This window comes from Xiphophorus maculatus, chromosome 23, assembly GCF_002775205.1.
Source record: "Xiphophorus maculatus strain JP 163 A chromosome 23, X_maculatus-5.0-male, whole genome shotgun sequence".
Classification (NCBI taxonomy): Eukaryota; Metazoa; Chordata; class Actinopteri; order Cyprinodontiformes; family Poeciliidae; genus Xiphophorus; species Xiphophorus maculatus.
This window is the reverse complement of record NC_036465.1, coordinates 18,177,820-18,190,190: the sequence shown is the minus strand read 5'-3', so window position 1 is coordinate 18,190,190 and position 12,371 is coordinate 18,177,820. Positions and strand designations below refer to the sequence as shown.

At 39.2% G+C, this 12,371-nt stretch overlaps 1 protein-coding gene across 3 annotated transcripts in view; it reads right to left on the bottom strand.

Moving 5' to 3' along the window:
* The window catches only part of LOC102234845 (A disintegrin and metalloproteinase with thrombospondin motifs 2-like), a 132,611-nt gene extending 121,483 nt beyond the window's left edge, over nucleotides 1-11,128 (bottom strand). For all 3 annotated transcript variants that reach the window (XM_023328512.1, XM_023328513.1, XM_023328514.1), the window contains exons 1-2: nucleotides 10,871-11,128; nucleotides 6,810-7,234 (exon numbers count right to left, since the gene is read on the bottom strand). In XM_023328512.1, coding sequence (XP_023184280.1) covers nucleotides 6,810-7,234; nucleotides 10,871-10,958 — 513 coding nt within the window. In that variant the 5' untranslated portion in view covers nucleotides 10,959-11,128. The remainder of the gene's footprint in view (nucleotides 1-6,809; nucleotides 7,235-10,870) is intronic.
* Between the last annotated feature and the right edge of the window lie 1,243 nt (nucleotides 11,129-12,371).

Genomic DNA, 12,371 nt, shown 5'->3' with positions numbered 1-12,371 from the left:
GCACATCTGCATGAGAGCGTAATGTGCAAGTCTGCATCCCATTAAGGCTTGAGTAAAATAAATAAATCTTCAAATAAATTAAAACTAAACAAATAAGGTGCAAAAAATGCTTAATATTTATTTTGCTTAATGGAATATGTATTAATAATAATTTTTAAATAGCATTATTTAACTTGAATGAAATGGCTCCCTATATGAAGCAACACTTGCTCAAACCCAAAGTGGAAATATTCAGTAAAAAAAATGGAATCTAAGATTTATGAAATATCCTGCATAAAATAAATTCTGTACCTGTACAGTCTTAGACAGGAGTTAAGAAAATTTTGGCCTCATCCATCTTTGTGACATCGGCAAATAGGCAGCATCTTCCTCAGGGCCTGTATACTCCAGAAAAGCTTTGAAACACTGAGTGGGCTGCTTCTGTGTGGAACAAGTTAAAAACAATGTTTCCAACTCAAAGAAAATGAATCAATAAACAACCTGTCAATTCTTTGGCATTTCTCTTTGCCATTTATGTCAGAGTGTTTTCAATGCAAGCACAAAGTCACAGTGCTGCCTTCCAGCATTCATGCTGTGTGCTAATCAGACACACAAAATTCGCAGCAAGTTAAAGAATACAAGAGTATCACCTGTGTGGAATAAGGGCTAAAGAGTAATCAACTTGAGGTAATTTGTCCTATTGAAAAACTGTTGAAAAATTTCAACAGCTGTAAACTTTAGATGGGCAATAGATGATGGGCAATACCCTTAACCCTGAACAGCACTTGTCTGATCATTGCACAGGAGAAGAGCTGTTGCTAAAAACAGACAAAGAGTGCTCATAAAGGAACACTGTCTCTCCTCTCGCTGTCTCTCTCTTTTTTTCCTTCCTTTTTTTGCTGAAGCTCTGAATCTGTGGGTGTGAGGAAGCAAGAAGCTATCTCTTACATTCTTTTGTCTTTCACCTTCTCTGTCATTTTCCTGACTCTTTTAATACCATCATTAGGAGAGTCCTTCTGCTTTGCTGCTGGCCAAGACACAGAAAGAACGAGGGGAACTGCGGGGCGAATGCAACAAGACGAGTGAACGACGCTTTGATTTCTGCACCCATGTCTGAAATTTGATGCACATATACTGCGCATTTATTTAGGGATGCAACATGCAGCAAATGTCTGCACCAGAGCAGTATTTAATCATCCAGGTGTGCACCCACCTGGTTTGCAGCTGTAAAACCGAGGATGAGATGTAACACACTTCCTCTATGAAACACATTGTTAAAGATATCAGTCCTCTCCATAGTTGATTTGTGCAGCCATTCATTTCCCTATAAGACTCTGTTCACACTGTAACTGGCACATTAACGCTCAGAATCTACTGATTACTGTGGTCCATCTAAAAGAACATAAAGTCCTCAAAGTATAGGTTGATATCTGACGAATAAGGCACTGAGAAACAGAGCTATTTTCTTTATACAGAAGTGGACTATTTTGTAGGTACTTATGGTAAAGTTGTGCACAAAATGCCTTTAAACATCATCTTTAACTGCAGTAGCATAAGCGTATACAGAAAATGTAATAAAAGCTACACTTTAATTTTAATATATGTATTCATTAGGCAAAACATTCAATGTTAAGAAACAATTTTTATTTTTTGTTTTTTTACAAAAATAAGATGAAATACATGTTCTGTTTAAACCAGTGGCATAATTATTGGTACTCCAGCTATTAATACTTTATTCAACTTCCCTTTGGCAAAAGGAGAATATTGAGTTATAATACATTTCACAAAGTTGAAGCATACACAAAGTGGGGTCATTGTCCTCTTTGGACAATATATAAGTTTACAGAAGTTCCCAAACTGTTTTTAAAAAGTAGCACCTAAATTAATGCCAGATTTTTCAAGTACAAAAAGTACTTTGACTTTTAAATTTGATGTAATTTCATGGAAACAACAGCAAAAATAAATAAATTAGGAAAAATATCTCTAGCCATCATTGGACAAGAGGTGTAGACACCATGAGAAGGGCTTTTCGAAGAAAAACACAGATCCCTCATTATGGTTTACAATAAACCTAATGTGGTTTTCCACATAATAATTTATTTCGTTGATGCTAAATACCTTTGTTTCATTTTCATCTATATACATACATTTTTATGTTAGTAATGGTAAGACAGAAAAGGCTGTTTTTTCTGCTTGGCTTCACACAGAAAAGCTCTGCTTGTAGATATTTTCTGTTGGTCTCATGGAAACTTGTTGACCACAGTGAGCATTAGAGTTTTCTTTTAACCCCTTTGACCAGCCTCCTGACTCAGTGGAAACATAATTATAGGCCCTCTTTCTAGTGTTCTAGTGACTAAGATGAATTGGTGTATGCCGTGTCATTTATTCTCAAGAGAAGCTAATCAACTAATTAACTTCAAATGATTCAAAGATATGAATTTTAAAAAATGCCTCAGGATCGTTAGGAGCATCTGTAATTGTCTCACCAGTGTTTCTGATTAAAACAATCATTTCTTAATGTAGGATTTTTCCACATTGCATTGTTTGAAATCAAAATAGATATTGAGTTTCTCACAAGTGTTCAACTCAAAATTATAGAAATGCAATAAAATATTATTTTAATGTGCACATTTCACTTGTCAAAGTCTGTACTAATAAATTGATCAATTCTTATTCTAGAGTTAAAGCGTGAAAGATGATTCTGTGGAAATTCAAGAGGTTGAGTCATGTAACTCTATTACTTACTTGCCTATTCAATTCTTGTGTTTGACTCATAATTTATTCTTTTTTATATCAGGTCAAATACTTTGGAGTTCATAATAAATCAAAATATAGTAATATACTTATGTCTCTGAATAGAGCATCTCTCACTGTGCTTTATCGACTTCAAGGATACTTTACTTTGAAGAGTCACGACTACATAATGGAGAAAACTTAACAATGAGCTTGGGGAACATGCTCTAACGAAATGTTCTCAGAAACTGGGCAAAAAGGACATGGAGCAAAACTTTAAGTATAATACAGAGTTCCTTCAAAGCAGCACAAGCCTTAGAGGAGTGGAATGAAAAAAGATGAAATGTTTGAAGTGAAAATGAATGCGTCATTTTCAGCATGTCGAGATGCAGTAAAATAAGCATCTGTCATTAAAACATAAATTGCAATGTTGTCATAACCATAGCCATCAATCCAATCTTTGCGATAAAAGATACAAACCCAAATGTGCACAGAATCAGGCCAGAACAATCAACAGCCTCTCTAAACAAACAAACACAGAGCCGAAAGAAATTCAGGAATTCAGATCCTGGTTTTGGTCCAATTTCTCTTCACTAATCCTCTTCTGTCTGCAATCAGAAACGATTTCTAGGATTTCATTATTGTTTACATGTATCTGAGACTAACTTTCCTCAATTTCACAACCACACAATTCCACTAAACTGTTTTTTTTTATTAAAGATAGCTTCTTTTTCCTTTCTAACCTTGAAATATATTGCTTCTCATCTACTCAAAATGTATAAACCTTCATTGAATAATACATTTTAAACATTGAGAAGCTTTTGTTGGTGACTTCTACGTCATTTGTATGGAGCCGCTAACATCACTCCAAAAAAGCAACAATTTTTCTAAACCACAGAAAAACACATTTATGAAAGAGTCCCAGCCAAACCAATCTTTCTTAATATTGCTACAAACTTTAATCAAATCCATTCAACTTTGTAAATAAGATGTTGTGGAGCATTTTATTTTTATCCATTCATCCATCCAGGCTATGTTTCTAGAGCACTTTTCATGCAGCCAAGTGTAACACCAAATGATTTGGACATTTAAGCACTACAAACACAATTGAATAACCAAAATGAAATGAATGAGTTAAATAAAAAGACAGACAAGTAATTATTGGTAATAAAATGACTTGGAATTAAAAGTGAGACAAAAATCAATTATAAATAATGAGGAACTGTCATGTGTAACTGCATCTTTACACATTACAGGGCCAACACAGAGTCATAACAAAAGATGCCCACGAATATTTGCTGTTAAAAAATTTAAAATTGATAGTTAAAATCTAAGGTGCTCTGGCATTAGGTAAGCCAGAGTCTCAAAGAAAGTAAAGCCCTCACATTTTAAATAGTGAAACCTCCGTAACATGAGCCCACCTCTAAAGCCCTGCAGCCAACATGTAACAGACGACAAACAAAAACTGCTGACAAAACATTTAAATCCTTGTTTAACTCAACATCCTGCATTCAAAGATGCTACATGCTTTTGAAGCAGTGAAGCCTGGTCCTTTTTCCTGTGCCCATAACCTCTAAAAAATGCTTCTCTGCAGACATTTATACTCAGCTGAACCTGTTCTTGCATGCAAATGATAGGAAATTTACATGTGTTAATAAATCCTTTGGATATGTGGAACAAGAGTGCAGTTAACAAACTAATGATTGGTACTGACGGATCTGTGATCTGCTACAGCTTTGCTTTAGCAGCAAGCTTTTCCAGACATTGCCAATAAGGCCTGAAAGGACAATGCAGAACAAGAAGCAACAGCGGTGAGGTGCCGCTGGCTGGTATCAAGCTAAGTGGGCATGTCAGACCAGTCCTGTTCTGGCTTCTTGCCTGCTCTCTCAGCTGCTCACTCAGTCCCCAGTGTCCTCAACCCTAAATCGATCCAGTTGCTGCCGCTCAGCTTCAATGGTGGGCTGATCTGACTGACTAATGAACCATTTCCCTAATGAGAGGACCACCCCCTCCCTCCCCAAACTCAACATTTCCTGTACATACCCTCCTTTTTTTGCATATTGCTTCCATATTTACCTTCCTTTTCCCTCCTGCACTGCCTTAGGCTTATCTCGTACAGTCGTCCCTTCCACCTCTTCCTTTAGCACTGGGTCTGTCTCTCTTCATCTTCTCATCTCAGTTTCTGTGCACAGTCTTCACACTGTGTACATCTCACTTCGCTCCCTCACTGACAGTCATTCACCAACAGTTTGCCATATCCTTCCTTTTTTCTCCTTCCATCTATTAAAAGTTATTTGAGCAACTGTTGGGCAACAAAACATTTCATGGAGGCAGTTTAAATCCTGAGTGTTGTTGGACTGATAGTTTTTAGTCTGCTCTCTCTGCTTGCATCGAAATGAAGCCAAATACAACTCAAAAAGCTGAGACTGCATATATTCTAATTCACTCTTTTTTTTTATTTCCCCTAATTATTTACCCAATTTATGCGTCAAAGCATTCTTTGACACATAAATTGGGTAAATCTTTTAATTCTTTCATTTTTGTTGGATTCAAAACTATAATTTGGAGGGTAGATGAATACATTATTGTCTCTCTGCCACCTGTTACCACCAGTTATCTGGCTGAGACAAGACTATTTGTTTTTTTTAATGTTTTTAATCATGGAAGACAAGTTCTGCTTTTTGGAAATATTTCTGGTCACAGAAAAACATGGACACTCAAAGTGAAGGAACTAAAGAAGTGTCACCCATCACTTTTGCTAATGCTCCCATCACACTATTTCATATTTTTTCTTGCATTTCAGTTGTTTAGAAAGGCATGCTAACTTAGGTAAATCACTCAACATCGATTTAGGACGCATTTGATGCAAAAACATTTGATCACTAGTAAATTTGTTTAAAATGTTTAAAATTTCCATCACACAGATACACCATGTATACTGCAAATGTGTGCCACTGCTACAGCAATTGCACAACTGCTAATGAAACATGGCATCAAAGACCCAATAAAGAAAAAAATCATGTAATCTCATTCAGGACTATGCAAAACTTCTGTCATTGAAACTGTGATTGAAACTGAAAGTTAAACTGACAACATGACCTACTTTCTGAGTTTTTCACAAAAATCATCTGACCACTAGACGGCCAACAAAGAGCATTCAAATTTCCCTCCAGGGTGGAACAAACAGTCGATGCTAACATAGGTGAAAAAACAGGGGTGTCAACGCAAAAGAAATGTTCTGATGCAGGTTAACACTCCACATCTTTGATTCCAACGTACACACACTATTCAAAGTAGGAGGGCATCAAAAAACATGACAGCATGTTTAAAAAAAATTTTAAATTCCTTAAGGCATATCAATATCCTAGCAAACCTTTCTGCAGTATTAAATTAATGCAATTACATTATACATTTTTGTTTTGGATGTTTGGGCTAATAATGTGATTCTGTGGCAATTTTGCTCAAACTGATCATAAGAACCTCATACCTGTTTATGCTTAATATGAAATTATTAGAAAATATTGATGTAGTCCTTTGAAAACTCCTTCAGTATATTGAGAAGACTGTGAAGAGGCTAAAACATGATTCAGCTTTATCTCATGGCAGGTCTAGAGTAGTAAGGAGTGAATGTGACAGGAGAAGGAGCTCACACCACAGAGAAACCTAGGAAAACATGCAATATGCAGTAATATTGGTGAATGATGTGATAACTATATGACTTGAGATGAATAATTAATAAAAAGTAATAAAAATATTAATTAAAATGTGTTAATGTCCCTAAATAATCAGTGTGCAATTCAGCTACTGGAAAAAAGAAAATTTTATTTAGATTTAAAGAAGAAGGTTTTATTGAAAAAGTTCCTTCCAGACAACATCTGCTGTTTTGGCCTCGACACAGGATAGCTGTAGTTTCTAAATGGCTTGATCACCTTATCACTTTATCTTCCTGTTTTAATGATATACTTGTGATGTATTATGCAGCCCTAGAGTAACCCAATCCATTTGGATGGGTTTTGCGCTCTCCTGTGTCACCTCGTGTTTTGCCAGATGCTTTCGTGGTGAGCCCCACATCCACTCGTAACTGCTTGTCCACTCACCAGTCCGTCACAGTTGCTGAGAGCCACGGTGCCTCCTGGTGTGTCTGTGATGTCCCCCACATACAGGCACTCATTATGCAGGGGCTCAGAGTACCGAATGCTGTCACTGTCGTCGTGCCACTCCATCTTGGCTCCGGGGGCCACCAGCCTGGCGTTGTGGCGCAGGCGCAGGTGGAACTCCCGGCCGAAGACGGTGACATTGTAGTAAAGCCTCTCCTGACTGGCATGGTACTCTCTGTTCTCCTCGGCTCCTCTATGTCCTTCCCACTCATCGTTGCCTTCTCCTACCTCCCTCTTCCGGCGCCTACGGGACTGCCCCGCTGCCACGCGACCACCCGAGACGGCATGTGACAGAAAGCGGCCCTCTGCATCCACACTGATCGGCCTTACCAGTCCATAGTCCCCCAGAATATGCTGCAGGGAGTCTGGGAAAAAGGAAAAGCAGTGTTGGATTAGGGAATCAATCCAGTAGAAAGATGTAAAGAATGTTGTTGGGTGAAGAGGAGAGGGAAGAACAGTAGGATGGGGAAGGAAACAAAGTTATAGGACAAGTAATAAAAAAGTAAGAAATCAAGCAATAAAAGTTACAAAGGTAAAAATTGTGGAATTGTACACTATTATGTTTTGGTGTAGCTAATGATCCACTTGCAGAAACCAGGATAGCAGAAGCATTGTGGAAATAAAGATGACTTCAATTACCAGAACTTATTAGCCAGGAACAGACTGTAAACAGCAGGGTGTGAATAACAGAGTCTGACATGGAGTACCTGAACCAAGAAGTATTTATACTGGGCACTTTGATGCTACACAGATGAGAGAGAGAATGAACAGATGGGAACAGCTATTAGAGACTAGGTAACTCAGGCACTGAAATAAAAGAGTAACACTAGTAATCAAAAACAGAAATAAAAGGAAACATAAGATAGTGAAACCAAAATTATCAAGCTAAACTCAAAGTCCAACAGATTAAAACACAGAAGGGGTTTTGACAAAAGATGAACCAATCAGTTGAGAATTTGCAAGTTTATGTACATCACACCAATTCACAATCATTTCTGGAGCCGCTGTTATTAATCTCCTAACGTTATCTATCAAATTAGCTACAATTTGAAGTTATATAGAAAATGTATAGCATTTAAGATCAAGCTTTTAACTATTAAAAGTTGTATTATGTTATTAATTTTACATGTATATTTCTCAATGTTGTAAAACTGAAAAATGAAATACTTAGTGAAGATTTTTTATTTAAATTCTCTAGAAATCCTCTGCCAGGTGAAATTACTCAGCCATATTTTTATTGACATAGAGAAAGAGAGTTGTTGTAAATGTGTGCAGAGAACATCTTCCTCTATATCTAGTTGAAGATTTTTTTGGTGTTATGTAGGTCTGCTCTTTTCTGCTGTAGACAGACTCTCAACACATTGTATGTTCTACCAATTTTTACACATGGATAGTTTGCAGGTGTCATACAGAATAGATATATTAATTTGCGGTTTATACCCTTTAATTTACTGGACTACATATGAATCAAGGTGATCTATGTAGATAACATGACATTTAAACAAGGACTACAAGATTAGACATTAGTTTAAAAATATGCCTGTAATTCATAAATCTTGAATGTGTTCAAATTTAGTTGTGTTTTAACCATAAACTTCAGTGTAGCTTATTGTGATTTTACATAGTATAGCAAAACAAAGTTTTGCATAATTTAACTTGTTTTAAACAGAAAATTTTTTAAATGGTTGTGCATTTACTCTGATCTCCCCAAATAAAACAAAGTGGATCCGAGTTTTAGAAGGAAACAAAGTCCATCTGTGTGTCATGAAATGTTTGAATAAAGCCAGCTGTTCTGTGAATGCCTCACAGATTTGTTAGATGACTTTGGTGGACAAACAGAATCACAACGCTCCAAGGGTGAGAAGAGCATTAATCAAGAGGCTTGTAGTCATAGTGGAGGAGCTGCAGAGTTTCATAGCTCATGTGGGGGAAACAAACTGCAATGTATTGAAGAGTGCAGAAATCCAATGCTCAAAAAAAGATCAAAAGAAATCACACCACTTACACTTTAAAACTAGTAATTTAGGATACAACGCAAGCACATAGTCAAAGGTGCTCGAGTTTCTGCTGTAGTCAAACTCTCAATATATTTTATGTTGAAGGTCTGTGTTCTACAAAACTGGACAACTGGACTTTCTGTTCTGTATACAAAACACTAACGGGAAAACTAAATCTGCTCGTCACACTGAAAACACATCATCCCCACATGAAAGCAAGGCGTTGGCAGAATCATGCAGACGCTATTCTTCGGCAGTGACATTTTCAGGAAGCTGGTCAGTGCTGATGGGAAAAATGGGTGAAACTATCAGGACAGTCCTGGAAGAAAAGCTGAAGAAAGGCCAAAAAAAATACTTGAGTCTGCACAGGACATTCAATCTCAGGTAAGACATTGTTCTAACCCAAAGTCACAATAAAAATTGAATCATAGGATATTCATTTCTTTAGAAATGCCTAGTCAAAGTCCAGACACAAATCCAATTGAGAAAGATTTGAAAATGTCTGTTTATAGTTTTGTCCATCCAATTTTACTTACTTTAAGCTATTTTGCACAAAAAAAGAAAAGAGAAAGATGGATAAAAAATCGAACGTAGTAGCACAAAGGATTTACAGCAATAATTGCAGCACAAATACGAAGGACTGTTTGCAAATGCATGGCACACTTGTCACATTTTTCTAGTAAGAGGAAATGTGCAAAACCATGTATCATATTCCATCCAATTTACAATCATGCGTTACTTTTCATTTGCCTTACAAAGCCCCCAGTAAAATGCATTTCAATTTTAGGTTGCGATTTGACAAAGTATGAAAAGGTTCCGGGGGCGTGAATACTTTTGAAAGAGGCTCTGCTCTGACTTTGTGGGGTATGAGGGGACTCGAGACCCCCACTCCCCACCATCATATTATAATCCCCTCCGATTGTACCCCTTCCATATAGACACAGGAGCAGACCCCACCCATGCACCCAGAGGCGACCCCGACGCTCAGGTTGCGTGCATTTGGAAACGGCAGCCTCAGCAGTGCGCGCTGCGCTCCTGACACCTTCTGTGCCCTTCCACCGACAACCGGAAACCCGGAGCAAGATCAAGGTGCTAATTGCAGCTTTCTCACGCTGCTTTATCACTGTCAAACTGCCCGACTTATAAAAAAAAGAAGAAGAAGGAAAAGCATTCGTGCAAACACGATACTAAACCGACCTAATATTTCAGACACGTATCATCTTTCTTATAATAAATAGTTTGCATTTAAAAAAAACGTTACTTTGGATACATTACAGATGCTCTTATGTTATTAACCGTAGTTCACACGTGACAGTGACCTTAGGTACACTACAGAGATGCTCCCACACCTACTGATACACACGCAAACACCGTGAGCCAAGGCCGTTTCATGGTGCCAGTGTTATCCATGAGTCAGGTGTGTCACCTCCTTACAAGCATCTCCCCGGCGCACTCATCAAGTCTAAATGTATAAAGTTTGCTGACTGATAAAATCAAGCACACTCTCTTAATCCCTCTTGGACCTCTCTATGTTTGAGGAACGATTTGATAATAGTGTGATCAATAGGCTGACATCCGACTCCATGCGTCCTGTCACAGATCGATAGATGCGACAGCGGCCGAATCAGATAACGTTACGGCTACTTCCCTGCAAAACCCGACAGTGTGATCGGTAAATCTGGTGCTTCTCTAAAAGAAGAATTTAATCCAGTGAATGGATGGGAGAGGAGGGGGGAGGAAGAGAGCAAATCACAACACTGCTTGCAGTTGCACCGCCAAGGGACCCTCGGAAAGTACGCGCACAACAGCAGGGCGCACAGAAGTTGCAAATTGTGTTATTTTGGGGAAAGAAGCTGAAAAGGCAGGTCTAAGATGAAGCAAGCATGAGAAAACCGGACAGTTTGGAGCGGAGTTCTGGGGAGCGCTCAGAGGAGCCCCGCTGATAAGAGATCAGATCAGATACGGAGTATAAACACTGGCCACGTTTGGCTGTACTGTACTCACCAACGCTACTGGCGATGTAAAGGCCGCTGGTGTGCAGCAGGAAGGCCGGCAGAATAATTAGGACAGTCAATCCTGGCGAGAGAGCCATGGCAGCTCCGAACTGCGCAGGTGAGAGAGTGGGACTCCGGGCTCCAGTGTGGTGAAGTTCCCCCGCCTGGCGAGACCAGCCACGCCACGACAGCAACAGCACAGCAGCCCGCAACTAGACTGCCAAGTGCACCGGGAAAGACAGAGCTCTCCTCCTCCTCTCTCTCTCTCTCTCTCTCTCTCTCTCTCTCTCTCTCTCTCTCTCTTTCCCTCGGTGTCTCTCTCTCTCCCTCTCGCTCTCTCTCCTTCTTTCAGTCGAGGTCTCTCACTCTCTCCCCCTCTCTCACTCAACTCTTCCTTTTCTTTCCGCTCCACGTCTCTCTCCCTCCTCCCCTGCCGCCTTGACACTCGCACCGGGCACTGAGCTCCCACCCACAGCCCGTGTGTGAGATGGGGAGATGTTTCACGGAGCGCTGGCCCACTGACAGACAGGCCCGCTGACAGCTCGCTGCTTCATCACACCTCCAGCGCGAGAGGGGCCTCGGCCTAAAGTCGTTTTTCACAACTTGGCCACTCTTTCCAGGTTCATAACTACAGTTCAGCGCTCCGCTCCAGCGGTCCCTGACATGCTGCAAGCCTTTTCATAAACTTTGAATATTCAGCTAGCCGTCCTGGACTGGCTGAGCACCAGCGCCTCTTGCGGCCGCCTGCGGGAAACGTGCTGGGTATTAGCAGGACCCAAGGGTCCAATTTACAGGCAGAGAAAGGAGAGCTCCTTCCAGTCCTTCCTAGCATGCATTGCCCTCATTTAGCACATCATTTACCCTTGTTGACTACTAAACTCTTAAACACAGATGTGCATTATAATTTAGACAACAGACATGAGCAATAAACTATTAGTGTTCCCATATTTTGTGAACATTTCATAGGAGTTAGATGTAATGGAGTAACATAAAGTAAATCTGTATTTGAAGTAAAATTTGAAGTTTTTCTTTGTTTTTTTTCATAAAGTATACAACATCCTGCAAAGTGTGCAATGATTTCAGGTTCTGCTACTATAATACTGATAAAATCCAGAGCAACCCATCTAACACTAATCACTAACCTGAACACACCATGCCCACAGTGAAACTTGGCAATGGCAGCATCATGCTGCAGGGAAGCTTTTCTTTAGTGTTCCTAGGAAAGTAGAATAAACTCATAACTTTGTGGAGCCACAATTCACTGCAGTTGCATCTGAAAGTGTTTTAGGCCATGTCTTTACCAGCCTTGCACATCCAGAGACTAAATTTCTCTCCATTTTTTATACAATAGATGAAATTCACACTGACTGGATGGGGAGTGTGAGCATGAACAACAATTTGCCAGCCTTGAAACGGATTCTTAATTTAGTTTATTTTAGGTTTTTTACAAAAAGTTCCTAACACTTGGGTAAGTTTAGCTCAGACCCATCAAGTTGCTGCTCGGTCTGTAT